The 18,381-nt window shown below is 44.8% G+C and overlaps 1 protein-coding gene across 1 annotated transcript in view; it reads right to left on the bottom strand.

Moving 5' to 3' along the window:
• MOCOS (molybdenum cofactor sulfurase) overlaps positions 1-18,381 on the bottom strand; it is a 118,279-nt gene that overhangs the window by 55,137 nt on the left and 44,761 nt on the right. The window contains exon 6 of the mRNA XM_066628806.1: positions 1,584-1,783. Within this exon, the coding sequence (XP_066484903.1) occupies positions 1,584-1,783 (200 nt within the window). The remainder of the gene's footprint in view (positions 1-1,583; positions 1,784-18,381) is intronic.

The raw sequence follows: 18,381 nt of genomic DNA, 5'->3' as shown, positions 1-18,381 counted from the left end.
TCTCCAGGTCATTTATGAAGAGGTTGAAAAGCACCGGTCCCAGGACAGATCCTTGGGGCACACCGCTTTTCACCTCTCTCCATTGTGAAAATTGCCCATTGACACCCACTCTCTGCTTCCTGGCCTCCAACCAGTTCTCAATCCACGAGAGGACCTGTCCTCTAATTCCTTGACTGTGGAGTTTTTTCAGTAGCCTTTGGTGAGGGACCGTGTCAAACGCCTTCTGAAAGTCCAGATATATAATGTCCACGGGTTCTCCCGCATCCACATGCCTGTTGACCTTTTCAAAGAATTCTATAAGGTTTGTGAGGCAAGACTTACCCTTACAGAAGCCATGCTGACTCTCCCTCAGCAAGGCCTGTTCGTCTATGTGTTTTGAGATCCTATCTTTGATGAGGCATTCCACCATCTTACCCGGTATGGATGTTAGGCTGACCGGCCTATAGTTTCCCGGGTCCCCCCTCTTTCCCTTTTTAAAAACAGGCGTGACATTTGCTATCCTCCAATCTTCTGGCACCGTGGCCGTTTTGAGGGACAAGTTGCATACCTTAGTCAAGAGATCTGCAACTTCATTCTTCAATTCCTTAATAACCCTTGGGTGGATGCCATCAGGGCCCGGTGACTTATTGATCTTTAATTTATCAATGAGGTCTGAAACATCTTCTCTTTTAACCTCTATCTGACTTAACTCCTCAGTCAGGAGGGGCCGTTCGGGCAGCGGTATCTGCCCAAGGTCTTCTGCCGTGAAGACAGATGCAAAGAACTCATTTAATTTCTCTGCCATCTCTAAGTCTCCTTTTATCTCCCCTTTCCCTCCCTCACCATCCAGAGGGCCAACCGCTTCTCTGGCGGGTTTCCTGCTTCTAACATATTTGAAGAAGCTTTTATTATTCCCCTTAATGTTGCTGGCCATGCGTTCCTCATAGTCTCGCTTGGCCTCCCATATCACCTTCTTACATTTCTTTTGCCACAGTTTATGTTCCTTTTTATTCTCCTCATTAGGGCAAGACTTCCATTTACGGAAGGAAGCTTCCTTGCCCTTCACAGCCTTTCTAACTTGGCTTCACAGCCTCTCTAACTAAGCATCACTTGGGAAGCAGCTCACCCAGCACTGGCTGACCCCTCTGGAAGGCCCAGACCAGTGCAGCAAGGCGGGCACCTCAGCGACCCTTCCCGACCCAGCTGTGGGTAGGACCACTGCCACATGGACCTTGGGGGGGGTGGGACCAGGCCCGAGCCCCACTGGGGAGGCAGGACCTATACTTCTCTTGTTAAGGGGTTCCCTGTGATTTAACAGGCCACCATGAATATGAAAAAACCAACAATTAAACAGACTCTGCAAAGTGACCTTCTCGTCTCCTCGCTCCTCTGTTCACCAAGTCAGCACGTCAACAGCCCATCCATCCCCACCAGGCCGCCGGGGGGAGGGGCCTTCGCCCCACATTAATATTACAAGCACCATCCATGTACATGACATTTTATATAAAGAAAAAAAGAACAAAAACAAAGAAAACAAACAGGACAAGGATTTCAAACCATCACAAGGATGCATAACAAGAAAAATATGAATTATTGAAGTGTACCTGTGAATAACCAATGATCTCTCCATTTTCATCCAATACATTAAAATTAATTATTGGTCCCTGGATATCGGGGCTACTAAAGTCTGTATCACTGTAAATGTGCACAAGAGGTGCTCCATTAGCATGCTTGAATGTAGAGAGGACTGTATAGGTGTAGTGAGCTAAAGCAAATGTGTGCTGTTTTATGTTCTCCATTCCACCTAGGATAAAAAAAGAAATCAAACAGTTAACTTCTTGTTTTGGTATTAACTATGTCTGCTAGGCAATGCCATCAGGACATGAACAAGATTTCTTGAAATTCTAACTGCCATCCTAACACTGCAATCCTAACACTGAGAAGTAAATTCCATGTATTGAATGGGACTTACTCCTATGTGTGTTTAAGTTTGCAGTCTAAAGTGCACAATATAAAGTTTATATTTTTATGTATCTGGAAGCCGCTTTGAAAGCCCAAGAGGGAGATAAAACGTGATATAAATTTGTAAGTAAGTAAGTAATTAAAACTTAGGGATGCATTATATTGGTGGAATGATCATTCCACTGGCATAACACACTTTGCAGCTGTCACAAACTTGACACCACCAGAGTGCATGGGCTGGTGCTTGATGTAAGTAGCGAGTACCTGGCTACATGCTGGTGCAGGTAAGGCAGCACAAGAGTCAGGAAAGAGAGGGAGGGATTAGAACAGGGTAGGGGTGGGTGGAATAGGGAGGCAATGGGGGCAGGGAGGAGGCCCAAGATTGGGCCCAGGAAGGGGGCATGTTCACTGACAGCAATGCCCACTAAATCCTAACCCTCTTCCTGAGCCTGTTCCACTTTCACCAGTCAATGTAGATTTGCACCAGTAATATCAAGTTGACCCATGGCAGCTGCTGCGGCTTACCCCGGGGCAAGGGGACAATATTCCCCTGTATTCCAGGAAAATCATATTAATCAGCCTAGTGCCCATAAGTAGGAAACACTAACACCACAGCCATCTCTGCACTATTATTGCTTACCTCATCAATACATTGTCAAGTGGATTTGCAGTCCTGCTCAAATACCAGGACTATTACAATCTATCCCAGTGGTTCTCAAACTGGTGGTCACAACCCACCAGCTCAAGAAGCCCTGTCTCTGCCACCTTAAGGGGCAGGGAGGGAGACAGCGGTGACACAATTTCCAGGATTGTGCCACCACTTGGGACAGAGGGGCTTTTATTTCCTCACCCTCTGCCTCTGCCGGCCTCTGCAGGGTTCCCCACCCCTCAGAACTTTGAAAAAATGTGATCAGAATCCACTTCTGGGTTGGCAAAACAGAACAGTGATGTTGAAGAGCAGCATGGATCAGGTCCAAGAGGGAGTAGGATTGGTGGTGGCAGCACATGCTCAATTCCGACCCCCTTCCCAGGCCTGATCTGCCTTTCTGGGACAATGTAGACTGAGTTGACTCACAGCAGCTGCTGGGGCTTATCCCCAGGCAAGGAGACAAATGTCCTGTTATACCAAAGAGATCTTCAGCAGACAAAAATCCCATGAGATACAGTGGTAGCCTGACCTGCACTGCTGCATCACTGCACAGGGATTTAGATAGGATTGGGGCTGCCTGAGACCTTTTTAGGGAGCTCTCAATCTAAACATTATTCTAGATTTTTACATCTTTTTAATACACATTATTATCCTATAAAAATGTTTGAAAATCACTATATACTAATCCTTACAAATGGGAATGTGTTCCTTCTGCCCACTTTCTCCTTCTGAACCACTATTTTTGCTGGAAAACTGAAATAGAGGAGAGAACTTGTAACCATTTACTCGAGAGTCTTCCTGCCAAAATGTTCCATTCTCCTAGGACCAATATAAGGGGATGGGGGTGGGGGTGGGGAAGTATCTTTGTAACATCCGCAGCATCAACTCTGATATCCAAGCATTATCTCCAGCAAAGACATCTCCTTTGTCTATAGCAGTGTTTCTCAAGCCATACCACTTCACATGGTCAAATACACATTCGAAGTACCACCAGATGTCACTGGCAATGACATACTCGCCAGTTACTTCTGGGTTGGGAGGCCAGAGGATATGAAACAAACACCAGTAAGAGGCTCAGGGTGGACGGGAGGGCTATTTTGAGCATGGAAAAGCATTTTTTGGAGCTCTGCCCATTGAGCTGAGCCTCTTACTGCTGTTTGTTGCATCATACCTCTGGTCTCACTGCCAGGTGGCAGGCATCCCAGGGGTCCCATGAGTACCACCAGACACCACCTAAAGTACTACTGGTGGTACCCATACCACTGGTTCAGAAACACTATATGCAAAAACTGCCTTTTATAGGCAAAGTATCAAGAAATAATAAGACGACACACAAACAGAAAGTCTCCATAAATATACCTTCCCACCATTTGGTGGGCATTTTGCTGGTCTTTGATATAATTGGTTTAATTCTCTTTTTGTAAGTGAAAATGCCCATCTGTATCAGTCAAAATGCAAATGCATACGAATATGTTCATCATTGCAGACACACATAGGTACCCTTCATACACACACACATAATGTATAATGTATAATTATATAATGTATAATGACACATTATACATTATACACATAATAATTATATAATGTATAATGACACACACACACACACACACACACACACACACACACACACATATATATATATAAAAATAAAAAATGTGTCATGCTGGCTCAAAATTTAAAGGTGAAATATAGCATAGAAACAACACATTCCGCACATACCACAGACACTCACCTATAAGTCGATCCCACAGATAAGCCAAGGGCAGGCTTTGAGCCAAAAATCATGGAATTTACTATGATCCTTGGATAAGTCAGGAGTTAAACTTAGGGGGGTGTCTATAGTCTATAGTCAAAACTATAGTTTTGTCTGATTTTACCCGAGGCCAGATCCTCCGTGCCTCCGTGGCATGGACCACAGTTGCAAACGTGCCATTAGGCACGTTTGCGGGGCTTACCACCGGGCTCCCGCCAGAGGTGGCTCATCGCCGGCTGGCACTGATCCACCGCCTGGTGGGCACCCGAGTTCTGCAGCTCGGCGGTGCCTGCGACCACCAGGCTGCGGAACAGGGGCGTTCCCGGGGCATGGGGGAGGCGTTCCACGGAGGGCGGAGGCGTTCCCGGGGTAGGGGAGAGGCAGGTCCACAGAGCCAAGCTCCACAGGATCCCAGGCGCTCGTGGAGGGCTGTGTGCCCTCCACGAGCGCCTTCACTTTAGCAGCAACCAGTCGCCGCTAAAGTGAGTAGTCCCATTGTGGGACTGCTTCCCTTACTTGGGGGAAGGAGACAAACATCCCCTTCTCCCGAGGAGCCTCCTGCGGGAGCCCTTTGTGGAGCCACCGGGTCCTGCAGCTCCAGGCAGCTCAGGATTGGGCTGTAACTTTGGAAGGAATTTCCCAGTGAAGTTGCTGTAGAAACAAATTGCTTCTAATGAGCCTGCCTGCTGCTTGAGAGAGAAAGAAACTTTTCAGATAAGAAAAAGTGATAAGGCGAAGTGAGATAAGGTGAAGTAATAATTGGAGCTTGATTACTTGGCCAAAATTTTACATACTATAGGTGAGTATCTATGGTAGGTCTGTGTATGGGTGAAATGAGCAGTTGTTGGCTCTATGGAAGGACACTAAGGGGGCAATCCTAACCTGCACTGGAACAGGTAGGCTGACTGGCCTGTGCTGTGTCCAGCACAGGTTTAGTGCAGGCTGGGGCGCAGCTCAGGGTAAGGGAATTTCCATCTCCTCACCCCAAGCAGCATCCCAGGGCAGTCTTATGGGGCTACTTAGATCTGCGCCCGCAATTTCGTGGGCACAAATTCAAGCGGCCCATTAAATCTGAGCAGCTCAGGCCCAGAGTTGGGATCCAGACTACACACTGTGCCCAGTCCCACCCCCTCCTTGGTCCTATCTGCCCCGGACCACCCTACCCCTGCCCAGAAACACCCCCTCTCTGCCTCCCTTCTGCCATCCTCTCCCACTCCCTAAGCCAGCCTGCCTGGGCCAGCACAAACCTCCAGGCATGGGGCTGGCTCTGTAAGGCTAGCACATGTCTGTGCACTGGGCTATCTTCCTCCCGCGTTGTCTTGTGCAGGCTCCGAGGTGGAGGGGGTTAGGGCTGTGCTGTAAGGCTATTCACACTTACCTGGGACTAAGCCCATTGACTCTGAGATTTACTTCTGAATAGACATGTAGAGGATTGGGCTGTGAAAACACCCTATGAGGTTTACTTTCCACCCTATGAGGTTTACTTTCCAACCGCTATTTATATGCCTTTATTCCAACATAGTAGCATAGATAACATAACCAAGTATTTCCCCAATAGTCCAACCGTATTATAAAGAAAACACTTCCAGAAAACATGAAAAAGTCAGCACTTTGCCATTTACTCTCTCTCTCTCTCTCTCTCACACACACACACACCCCTAGCATGTAGAATTACTCTCCAAGAACCTCAACTTGCCAGAGCAGTCACCTGACAATAAAAATGAAAACCTGTAAATCACAGCAAGACTTTTCCACCTTTAAAATCCAACTTGTTATTCATGGAGCAGTGCTAGATGAAAAGCAAATGGTTCAGGATTTCAGCTCAGTTACATTAAGCCTCTTATGCAATTCACTTCAAAGAGTCATTGAGATTTTGGCATAAAATGGTTGATTAGACCAACTTGAAAAATAAAGATGCTTTCTAAAAACCCAAACTACCAATCCTAGTTGAAAGTAGAGGTGGCAGGATATAAAATTCTTTCTTAGCCATTTTTGACAGAAAGCAGATCACCTTTATTTTTATCTTTTCCAAAGTGGATGAATTGCTCCTGGGTACCTTTTACTTTCTCAGGCATTACAGAGATTGTAAGCTTTTGACACTGACACTGATCTGAAGACTGACACCATCATTCCTCAGGAGCATCTCAACAGTACTGATAAAGGGGCATTGACCCATTATTAGAAAGATATTTCATATGCTTTTGTGTTCCTTGTGAAACAGTCTTCAATCAAAGCAGGGTTTCATTGGGGCAGGGGAAGAGGAACGTTTTGTGATTTCTGGGAATTGTATCTTAATAAACAGAATTAATTCTATATTGTTGGTTGTTTCTAATTACTTAGCAACAGAGATTAGTCTGGCCAATAGAATAGGGCAGTGGTTCTCACACATTTAGCACCAGGACCCACTTTTTAGATTGAGAATCTGTCAGTACCCACCAGAAGTGATGTCATGACCGGAAGTGATGTCATCAAGCAGGAAAATGTTAACAATCCTAGGCTGCAATCCTACAGACACTTACCAGTAGTAAGTTCCATTTACTCCATTTAAGAGAATACACATAGTAGCTTGTTAAAGTACAGGACTGTAACATTTCTCAAAATGCAGTCACTTACCAGGGTAGCATCAAGTCTAATATATTAAAAATAAGATATTGAAATGAATGGGGACCCACCTGAAATTGGCTCACAACCCACCTAGTGGGTCCCGACCCACAGTCTGAGAAACACTGGAATAGGGGTAACGGGTTAGATGAGATAGCATTCTCCTCAAAAGGTCAAGCTCACAGTTTGGAGGTGCTCCTGGGCCAGGTTTTGAACCTGGATATCCAAGTATTAGCCATGGCCAAGAATGCATTTACCCAACATCAGCTGTGCCCTTTCCTGGAGATGACAGATCTGGAGATGGTGACACGTAACAATTCTATTGTTGGCTGGTTTCTAGCATGCAGCAGTACCAGAGTGGGCTCCACTGTATGCTGGCCAAGGACCATGATGCAATGAAGAGGGGATTAAAAGAATTTTTTTACTTACCAACTCACTGTGCCATGATCCTCAAGGGACTCATAAACTCTCCAAGGGACTCAGATCTGTACCATCCCTTTGGCTGGCACAAGTCCAAGTGGGTCAGTAGCAGTAAACAAACTGTGTTTCAGGGACACTTGTCTGCCATTACACAGGCCAACACACATTTTGCTTCCTTAAATGTTACACCAATTCCTGGGTATATTTGGGGTGCTGATTCCAAAAATGGCATCCGTTTTGCCCTATCACATCTAGTTTTGGAGACACAGCATAGCCTCTTCAGTGAATGGTTCAAGCAGCTTCCTCATGAGGAAGCCTACACCATGGTTTCCTCATGAGGAAGCTGCTGGAACCTTTCACTAATGAGGCTGTACTATATCTCCAAAACTAGATGTGATAGGGCAAAACAGATGCCATTTTTGGAATCAGCACCCCAAATTCATATCAAACCACCATAAAGTTTGGGAAAAACTTTTCTGACCCTCAATTTTGTAGGCCTGTGTAATCTCTTGATAACTTTCTCATGCCTTAAAACAGCTCATTATAATCTAAGACAGCTCATTATAATCTATAATCAACAGTTAGCTCTTCAACATGTCTTGCAGCATGTCTTACACCATCTGAGAGCCATAAAATCATTTCTAGGGTAGGTAGAAAACTTTGAGCTCCTTCGAATAGTTCTCTCTCAACTTCTAATAGTTACAGTAATAGAATTTCCCCCCACCCACCCACTGCATTCTAACTGTCATTCCTCTTTAACATTTCTAATCTTTGAAATGAAAATGCTCTGTTTTAATACCCTGGGAGAGACTTTGCATACAAAATGAAGTGAGCTGTTGAAGCTCAAGAGAGGTGCTTCAATTTAAAAACATGTACCAGCAATATGAAAGAAAGATGCTGCATTCCTCTTCTGCAGCTTTTTTGTTTTAATGCTTTATCATTAGCTCAAATGTCCTTCCTAGTGGTGCTTCTGAGACACCAGTTATGCAGCAACAACCCTCACAGACTGAAATGGCACATGTAATTATGACTGCTGTCAACTGCCTCTGCATCAGTGGCGTAGCTAACCAACCTGGAGCCCAGGGCATAGTTAAAATGATGACATCACACCCTCAGGTTTATTGAAAAATTAAAAAATTCCACTTCCTCCCCCAGCCCCCAGCTCACTCCCCAAGAGGCACAAGCAGCGATTGGAGTCTCTGGCCACTTGCTCCCCTTGCCCTCTCCTACTTGCCTCCCAAACCCCTAGTCACCCCCCCAGCTCCCAGAGCAAGGGGAAGAAGCAGCCTGAGACTGCAATCCCCACAATCCCTCTTGCAGAAAGTGCTGATTTTTCCGGCACTTTTTGCAAGAGGCATGAGCAGCGATTGTGGGGAAGGAGGATGTAATTGCGTGGGCAGGTGGTTGCCACCAGGCAGCCTAATGCAATTATTTACCCCTGTACCCACTAGCTATACCTCTGCTCCACATTAGTTCAATGGGCCAATACAGATGATACTTAAATTGCTCAACAAGTCCTATGCAATTAAAAACTTGTTATAGACAGTAGGTGCTGCCCTGGTCCCTCCCCCTCACTTCCTACAGAGCTGGGACCAGGTTCTTCAACCACATGGGGGTGAATTTGTCTGAACTGTTCCTCCATGTGTGTTCCTAGATTTCTAAGCCTAAGCTTAGAAACATGTGTATAGGAATAGATTAGATCAGGGGTGGGCAAACTTTCAACTTTAGGGTTCTTGAACCTTTAACAATTGTATAGGAGAAGGAATTTCAGCAGATGCAGCTTGATCTCACAGATGACAAGCTGCACCTGCTGAAATTCTCTCTCCTACACAATCGTTAAAGGTCTAGGATCCCTAAAGTTGAAAGTTTGCCCACCTCTGGTTTAGATAAATGACTACTCCCCCCCCCCCATAACTGACTGGTCTAGGAATGAGGAGAGGGGTCAGGACATTTGTGCACACAGTATAGTTTTAAACATGTGAGGCAAATCAGGTGAAACAGTATATCTAAACCTGACTAGTTCTTTCAACATGTATGTTTCAAGAAACCTCCTCTGTGTCAAAGAGTTGTGTTTTTTTTTGTTGTTGTTTAAATGCTGTACCACAGCAAAGCATCAGTAGATGTTATTCAAGGGGTGTATCAGCAAACACAACCACCAAACTACAAACACAGGCCAGTTTAGCTATCCTGGTTTCCTCCAAAGGTAGCACTGGTAATTCTGTCAGAGAAGCCAAGCCTACATCACTCAGCTCCAGTTCCAGAGAAGATAGAATGGCTAGAAAAAAATCTGTTTAGTTTGTAGCATAAATATGTCCTTTAACAGTCCAGTCCTACAGAAGTTTTACTCATAAGAAAGTTCCATTTAGTTCAATAAGATTTATTCCAAAGTAACTGCCCTATCCTAACTATTCACGACAGCTATTCCCGCTGTTGTATATGGTCAGACTTATAGTGCATGCAACAAGCTCCTTGTGGCCATTTTGGAACTGCTGCCACAAACAGTGCTGGTGTTGGTGACCTGCTGACACTATCAGCTACCCATGGAAGCAGGTAAGTTGCTGGTGGTGGGAGGAATGGGGTGAGGAGGGAGAGGAATGGGGGAATTCTTAGACCAGGAAGGATGAGGGCGGGAGGCAGAACACAGGAGGGGGTGGATCCTGGTAGCAACAACTTGCGCTGAGAGCCTATCCCTGTTCCTCTGCCCCTTCCTTCCTCCAGGCTTTGTATTGGCAACCTTCAGTCTCGAGAGACTATGGTATCGCGCTCTGAAAGGTGGTTCTGGCACAGCGTCTATTGTGGCTGAAAAGGCCAATCCGGGAGTGACAATCCCTTCCACACCGGGAGCAAGTGCAGTCTGTCCCTGGTCTGTCTCCCTGGCTATGGGCCTTCCTTCTTTGCCTCTTTGCCTCAGACTGTTGGCAAAGTGTCTCTTCAAACTGGGAAAGGCCATGCTGCACAGCCTGCCTCCAAGCGGGCCGCTCAGAGGCCAGGGTTTCCCACTTGTTGAGGTCCATCCCTAAGGCCTTCAGATCCCTCTTGCAGATGTCCTTGTATCGCAGCTGTGGTCTACCTGTAGGGCGCTTTCCTTGCACGAGTTCTCCATAGAGGAGATCCTTTGGGATCCACCCATCATCCATTCTCACGACATGACCAAGCCAACGCAGGCGTCTCTGTTTCAGCAGGCTTATGCCACTGAAATAGCTGGTGTAGATCTAAGGAAACTCATTGGGAAAGTGGAAGCTTATCCTGAGGTAAGGACACAAAGGTTCCATTACCTTGAGGAGGTCTCTGTGTGACTGCCCCCCTCCCACTGCAGGGTACAGCACATGCTCTGGTGGTGCAGATGCACTGGTACCGGGGGAGTTCGGATTGGTCGTAAGTGTGGATACGACTGCAGCGCATACAGGTTATGTAAGAAATACTTCTTGATTGGATTCCAAATCCTCCATTCATAAGTACAGCCCCACTGGATCAGGCCATAGGCCCATCTAGTCCAGCTTCCTGTATCTCACAGCGGCCCACCAAATGCCCCAGGGAGCACACCGGATAACAAGAGACCTCATCCTGGTGCCCTCCCTTGCATCTGGCATTCTGACATAGCCCATTTCTAAAATCTAAAACATGCACATGCACATCATGGCTTGTAACCCGTAATGGATTTTTCCTCCAGAAACTTGTCCAATCTGCTTTTAAAGGCGTCCAGGCCAGACGCCATTACCACATTCTGTGGCAAGGAGTTCCACAGACCAACCACACGCTGAGTAAAGAAATATTTTCTTTTGTCTGTTCTAACTCTCCCAACACTCAATTTTCGCAGATTTCAATTCCTCTTTCACTCAATTCCTCTTTCACTCAATTCCTCTTTCTTCATCTGCCTTTTTCAAATGTATGCCATCCCATTTATCTCCATAACCAAAAAACAAATGCTGAAATCCATAAATGCTGCTAACTGGGAAAAGCAGCACCTTTGAAGTGACAGCTGCAGCGGGAGAGCAGTTGCCCCTATTCACTGTGGCATAGCCTCTCTCTCACTGGCTGTTTACCAATGGCTCCCTGGGAATTTTTAGATTGTGGGCCTCCTGTATCCAAAAATATGCACAGGAACAAGAGGAATATTATTTTAAAGAATATTTATATATCACTTTTCAACAAAAAACACACAGATGTGCTGAAGGACTTGCTAATGCATATGATAATATAGTACGCATGCAGTATAATTGTACTCTTACTGTTTCATGAGCATAAAGCACTTTGAGGCATTCTGGGAAACACAGGCTCATGTTTCAACTAAACAATTACAAGACTGCTTTCAGCAAGCTGTAGTGAGAGGGACTAGCTCTGCCCTGAGACTTGCGTCCCCAAAGCTTCCTGTTTCCTATCTCAGCTGCTCCCCTTCTGGATCCTACAGCTGCAATCCTATACATATTTATCTGGGAATAAACCCCATTGACTGTACTTCTGAGTAGACATTCATGAAATTTGTAGAGCTCTTCACTTTGTTCTATTACTCATGGTACACCAACTCCAAAATTCACTAGTTCTATTGCTACACACTCACCTGTGAAACAGACAGTTGGTGTTGAGGGAAATACTGTTCAAAAAGACTGAGAACTACTGAATTAATTCACAGATCACATTGGGCACAGCTGTATTTATGTCAAGTTAATTGCAGACAAGGAGTTGGCCCCTACATACTTATTCTAATCAAACTTCCCACAAGGATTTCATTTCAGGGATTTGCCTAGATTTACACCCAGCGAACTGCTTATTCTAGGCAAAAGCTGCTTTACTTGAAAGCTTGTCTCACTCCCCTAAATGACAAATGCCTAGATTGTTTTACAAACTTGCTTTGTCCCAGGCTTTATTCAGAGATCTTTTGTCCTGATTTTTCTTTTTGTTTTAATTCCATTCTTTCACTGTTCTCCCACCAATTTTCAAGATGCTGTACTTCAATTTATCGTTTTGACATACCTCTAATGTTGTGTATATCACAGAAAAGAAAAATGGAGAAAGTACTCAAACTAAAAGTAGTCCCTTGAAGTTGAACTCAGCCTTTCATTTCTGCCAAGTAGGATTATTTAAATCCCTTATAATTAACAACTGCTGAATGAGAATATTCTTGCCCGGATTCTGAAGAAAGGCTTTTGGTCTTTCATTTTAGACAGTGCACACAGAGTATTACTGAGCTCTCTTCCAAGTTCCAGCAAGAGACAGGCCTCATTTGCCCTTTAATACAACATCCACTACTTATTACACTGGAGATTTCACATGTACAGAGGTGCTGATTAGTGCCCATCCAACCACAGACTCTTCTGCCATGAGAGAACATCATATAATCCAACCCCCTGCCCAGAGAAGGCAACTGCTACAGCATCCCTGACAGGTGACCATTCAGCCTCAGCTTGAAAACCTCTAATGAGAGAGAGCTCGAGCCCACAGTTGCATGTGATAGCTCTTCAGATATCTACAGATGGCTGTAATTAAGAGAGAAAGCTCTCTTAATCTTCTTTTTCTAGGATAAACACAAGTTCTACCACAGTTTCTCATAGTACTTTGTTTCCAGACTCCTTAAAAAGTATTCCAAGTGAGGTCAGAATAGAGTGGATTACTTTTTGTGATCCAGACTCTATGCCTCTGTTGATGCAGCCCAGCACTGCATTCATTTTTGTTGCAGCTGCATCACACTACTGGCTCATGTTCAGCTTGTGATCCACTAAGGGCACAATCCAAACCTGCACAGGAGCAGGCAAGCCAGGAGGCTTGCGCTGCATCCAATGCAGGTTCGTTGACTGTAGGCTCAGCCAGGGGCAAGGGGAAGCTCTTCTGGGTAAGGGCTGCTTGCCCCAATGGGTCTCCTCAGACCTGCGCCACCTCTGGAGGTGGCGCAAGTCTGAGGAGAGCAGAGCAGCTTGAAGCCACTCCATTCTCCCCAAGGACAGGGGTTGGGATCCGGCATAATCGCCTGGTGCAAGCCCCACCCCTGGCTCCCCACATGCCCGCCCCAGGACCGCCCATCACTCACCCTCCCCCGCCCAGAAATGCACCCTCCCACCTCCTCCACGCTCCTCCATGCCTACTGTTGCCGCTTGTGTCGGCGCGGGTGCACTGACACAAGTGGCGGCAAGGAAGCCACCGCGGAGACTTCTGTTGGGCTCTGTGGCTTCCTCCCATGGAGGTACAAATGTGCTTTACGGCACGTTTGCGACCCTCCCGGGGGACTTATGCCGGCCTATGTGCTGGTTAGGATTGCGCCCTTAGACACCTAGATCTTTTTCACACATGCTGATGGTAGGTCTTCCCTACCATCTATCATCCATCTTTCTCCTCCTCAAGCTTTTACTGCCTTGTGCTAACTGTAGTAGAGACCATCTCAGAAAATCTTTTTCAGCAGTTTCCCCCCCCCCCAGCCTGATTTTCTTGATTCATCAAGCTTTGGAATAGTTCTGACATCCTTTCTTTGGAATTCCATTCTGGAACATTAAAGTCCAGCCAAGACTGAATAGTCCAGAGAAAATTCTTTTGCTAGGAGAGCAAGCTTCACTAGCAGAGCCCCAATGAATCCAAATGCCTCCTCCTTGCTCCTCTCTCTTACATTTAATCTGCTATGCTCTCACTTCAAGATCCCAGTCATGCTTGATATTCTTCCATATCACTGCTTAGGTTTTCTCTGTCCCCTTCCTGCTTGCTCTGGAACTTGATATTCTCCAGAACCCTTTAAAAGCCCAGGAAAACTAGCATTCCCTCACTAGCTCACCTGTTGACACTGCACTCTCTCCCCAGTTCAAAAAAACAGCACTTGTTTTCTTAGTTAATTTCAATTATTGAGGCTGTTCCTCCTCCCCCCTCCCCCAATTCCCTACTCTTTTACATAAATCCCTCAATAAACTCTGCATTTCTATCAATTTAGGCTCATGCTCTTTTTTTCCGGTCCAGTACTAGGTTGAGAGGTGAATCCATTACAGCCTTTAACACCTGTATTGGGGTGCGTGAGTCGCAAGGTAGTCATAGTTCTAATTATTTAAAAGCAGGCTGATATGAAATCTTGATTGTCTGTACATGAAATATTTTCTTTCTAAAGAAGGGACTAAAAGCTCATGCTACAGTGTGAATGCTTCAAGACTTACATTCCAATAAATTATATTCCAATAAATCATTTCTGGCAACAGCTCCAGCAGATTTTGCTATAATTCAGTCTCAGGTCTAATACTAATGAAGAGGAGGATACATGCCAGTAACGGACAGCTTAGATGGTTTCCTAATGTAATTTGTGTATTTGATAAATGGGAAGTCTGGCTCCCAAGTTTATTATAACTTGTCCATTAAAACAGTCCCTTTCAGATGCAGCAACACAATTCAAATAACAATACCACACTGTGAACAGAGTATATTTATCCTGAGCTTAAGAGTAGCTGTTTAACAATGATGTGATGCTCAACTGTGCACTTCAACACTGTATGTTCATCAGTTTAAGACCACACATTGATCTTTGCATGTACAATACATTAACCTATTGATAACACAGCTTTCGATTTCCAAATCCATTTAAATATTCTTGCTCTTATTGAATCAAATTGTAGAGAAATAATTGCATTGTCTTTATTATATTTTTGGTGTCTTTTCTAACTTGCTCTTTAACTCCTCTTGTAGTATCTCTATTATAATCTGGCTTCCAAAACAAACAAACAAAACTACAAAAGTAATTTCAACTTGTAGCAGCAGGAGCTGAATGCCAGTTGTCTGCACAGGAGGCACAGGACACTTTATTCTTTTTCAAAAGAGTTTTTGAATCTCAGGTTTTTCTCTTGTTATTTATCAATTGAGCATGCTCATAATTCCCTCTGGGAAATACAAAAGGGGACTGACACATAGCACAATACCTACAGTTATCCAGTTACAATACATCAGGAGTACAAAATATTATTTCTTGAATTACTGCAGGTGAAATGAAAGCTAGAATGCAGTTTTATATTGCATCATCTCTTCCCCGTTCTGCCCTGCCCCCAATTCTCCCACTAGCCTACCTTGGTTGGTGGATCTTCCGCAGTCTGCTGGCACATGGGAGACTGCTCTGGCTTCCTTGACAGCAGTCAGGAAGCATGCACCATCAGCAGATGCTTTACGACAGCCATAAAGTAGATGTCAGCAGCACATTCTGCCAGTGGTCTGTCCCCATAGGATTGGGGAGCTACTGAATAAGTATCATTTCAAAAATATGCAAAATTTATTTTGCTTTAACTTGCTCCCTTTAGAATTAGAATATCATTTCTTCACCACAGAAAGTCAGCAAAGAAATGACAGATTTTGCAAATGAAATCATCCTTGCTGTGGTATTGTACCCAGCGCATGATTGCTGAAGGATAAAAAAAGTGAGTTAGTAAGAAAAAGTTATTGTTTGAACAGCCATGCAGTGGAAAACGAATTTTGCCAATAAATGCAAGATTACATTACATTACTGAAAAGCCCCATTTTATTCTCTCTCTCTCTCTCTCTCTCTCTCTCTCTCTCTCTCTCTGACAAGGCAAAAGTGAGCTATGATAGTGCATCACCTGAGATACAGCCAACTCAGTTTACCAGGGGCATATGCCAGGCAGCTAACCACCAAGTAGTAGCTAGCCCTTTCCCCAGAAAAAGAAATCAAAAATTTAGGATCATAGACGCAGGTAGGATAACTAATATCCAAACTAGTTTTTGTTTGTTTGTTTTAAGTATTACCTGTGCTACACTCTTTGAAAATGAATACTTCCAGCAAAGACCTCATAGCCCAATCTTGAGTTGCCTGTTGTGCTGGAACTGCTGCGGCGCTGAAACAGCTGCGGCATCCTATACACAACAGGGCAGCCACCTTCTCCATCCTGCCCCGCCTCCATCCTGCCCCGCTCCCTCCCCTTGGGCATACCTCCTCCCAACCTGGAACACCTCCTTTCCACCTCCCCTGAAGCCCCCACCTACTTCTCCGGTGCCTGGCGGTTTGGGAAGCCCTGGAGCAGTGGAGGTCCACTGGCGCTGGCACTGGATCAGCAGTGAGGGCGGCAGACGTGCCTCATGGTATGTTTGTGACAATCAGCGCCAGTGGAGGACCAGCAGTAAGAGCTCAGGACTGGGCTCTCAGTTCTCCTAAATGAGCAGCCTCATGCATGAAGAGACACCTTCTGATGCAGAGGCAAGACCAAATTTAAATAATCCAAATAAATATGACAGAATTAAACTACCCATATCTGAAATTCAGAGTGACAGTTCAACTGAGGCAACTCAATGAATGTTAGAGACTGACAATAGTGTTCCAAGTTTCTACCAAAGTTAATGGATAATTAGATATCTGAGTTGATGTACCAGTCAGTATAGAACAAATAACTAAATAGGCTGTCCATTTTTATTTCAAATAAACTACTAAGAATATAGGACAATACACCTGGGTATCCAAAATTAGATACCTATTTACAAAGATGCCTAACACCTGCATTCCTCTGCATCAGTGTTTCTCAAACTGTGGGTTGGGACCCACTAGGTGGGTCGCAAGCCAATTCCAGGTGGGACCCCATTCATTTCAATATTTTATTTTTAATATATTAGACTTGATGCTATTATGGTATGTGACTGCATTTGCAAAAATGTTACAGATCTGTACTTTTAACAGGTTACTATGTATATGCTTTTAACAATGACAGTCAATGGGGCTTACTCCTGGTAAGTGTGGGTAGGGCTGCAGCCTAGGACTGTTCAAAATTTTACTGCTTGATGACGTCACTTTCAGTCATCACTTCCAGTGGATCCTAACAGATTCTGATTCTGAAAAATGGGTCCCGGTGCTAAAAGTTTGAGAACCACTGCTCTGCATAAATTTTGCTTCATACAGCCACCTCCTACCGTGTGCTGAATACAGTGCAGGCCAGTCGACCTGCCTGTTCCAGCACAGGATAGGCTTGGGCTGTTAGACATTCAAGGCAAGCACCTACAAAGACCAAGTTATCATTCACGTGGTTTTTGTTTATAATCGTTCTTGAACTCTGCTATCCATAAGAATTCTTAAAATACTACAAAAAAGGAGAGTCTTTAGCAGCTGCATTATTGCACATACTCAGAGGCTGAAGGGTCTTGCCATGACAATTCACATTTCAGTATCCTCAAAATTAATTACTTTAATGCAGTGGTTCCCAACTTTTAGGAGACCACAGATCACTGGGGGAAAAGTTGGAATTATCAGGGACCACAAGCAACCTCCCACCTCTGCATACAAAAATATACAGGTCGAGACTCATTATTCAAAAGGGTTCCCTTCCAAGAACTCATGTGGATGGCAAAAAACGCACTATAGCAAATCAATTTAAAAAACAAAGTTTCTTTGCTCTGGTGATTTAAAACAGCCTTGCTGATCTTTTGAAATGCACACAGAGGCAATTAGTCTCTCTCCAGGCGCTTAGGCTTCACGAGAGGCAGCAATCCCTCCCTTCACCAGGAGCCCCAGCAAGCGGGAAAGAATGGAGAAGGTGATAATCGCTGCCATTTAACCTTCTTTCATATGCTCAGGGGGAAGGGAGGAGTGAAGCCTGCAGGGAGAATGATTGATGGATTGTCAGCCAGCTGCCCTCTCTGGCATTATTAAATGACTGCTTTCTTTTAATTTAAAGGGCCCTTCTCATCGGTTTTGAGATAGAAAAATCTGTGGATACTTAGGTTATACCTGTAATCACTTAAAAAGCAGTTTTTAAACTGTGATTTTAAAGGGGTGCATTTTCCCCCTTCTCCAGGGATCAGCACATTCCTTCTCATTTGTAGTGGCCATTCGTGCTGAATCAAATCCGTGTATAAAAAATGCGTGTATAACAAGGCTGGACCTGTACATTAAAATTTATAATAGAGGCAGCCCTCATTATCCACAAGGGCCCTGTTCTCACAACTCCTGCAGATAACAACAACTGCTGGCATTCAAAACTCACAATTTTTGCCCCCCCCCCAATCTTGACTGGAGCTGAGCTCTGGTTGGTCCCGAGGCTCTACTGAAGCCTGTAAAGGC

Source organism: Tiliqua scincoides, chromosome 5 (genome assembly GCF_035046505.1).
Source record: "Tiliqua scincoides isolate rTilSci1 chromosome 5, rTilSci1.hap2, whole genome shotgun sequence".
NCBI classification, from domain to species: Eukaryota; Metazoa; Chordata; class Lepidosauria; order Squamata; family Scincidae; genus Tiliqua; species Tiliqua scincoides.
The sequence above is the reverse complement of the archived record's forward strand: the minus strand, read 5'-3'. Positions and strand labels throughout refer to the sequence as shown.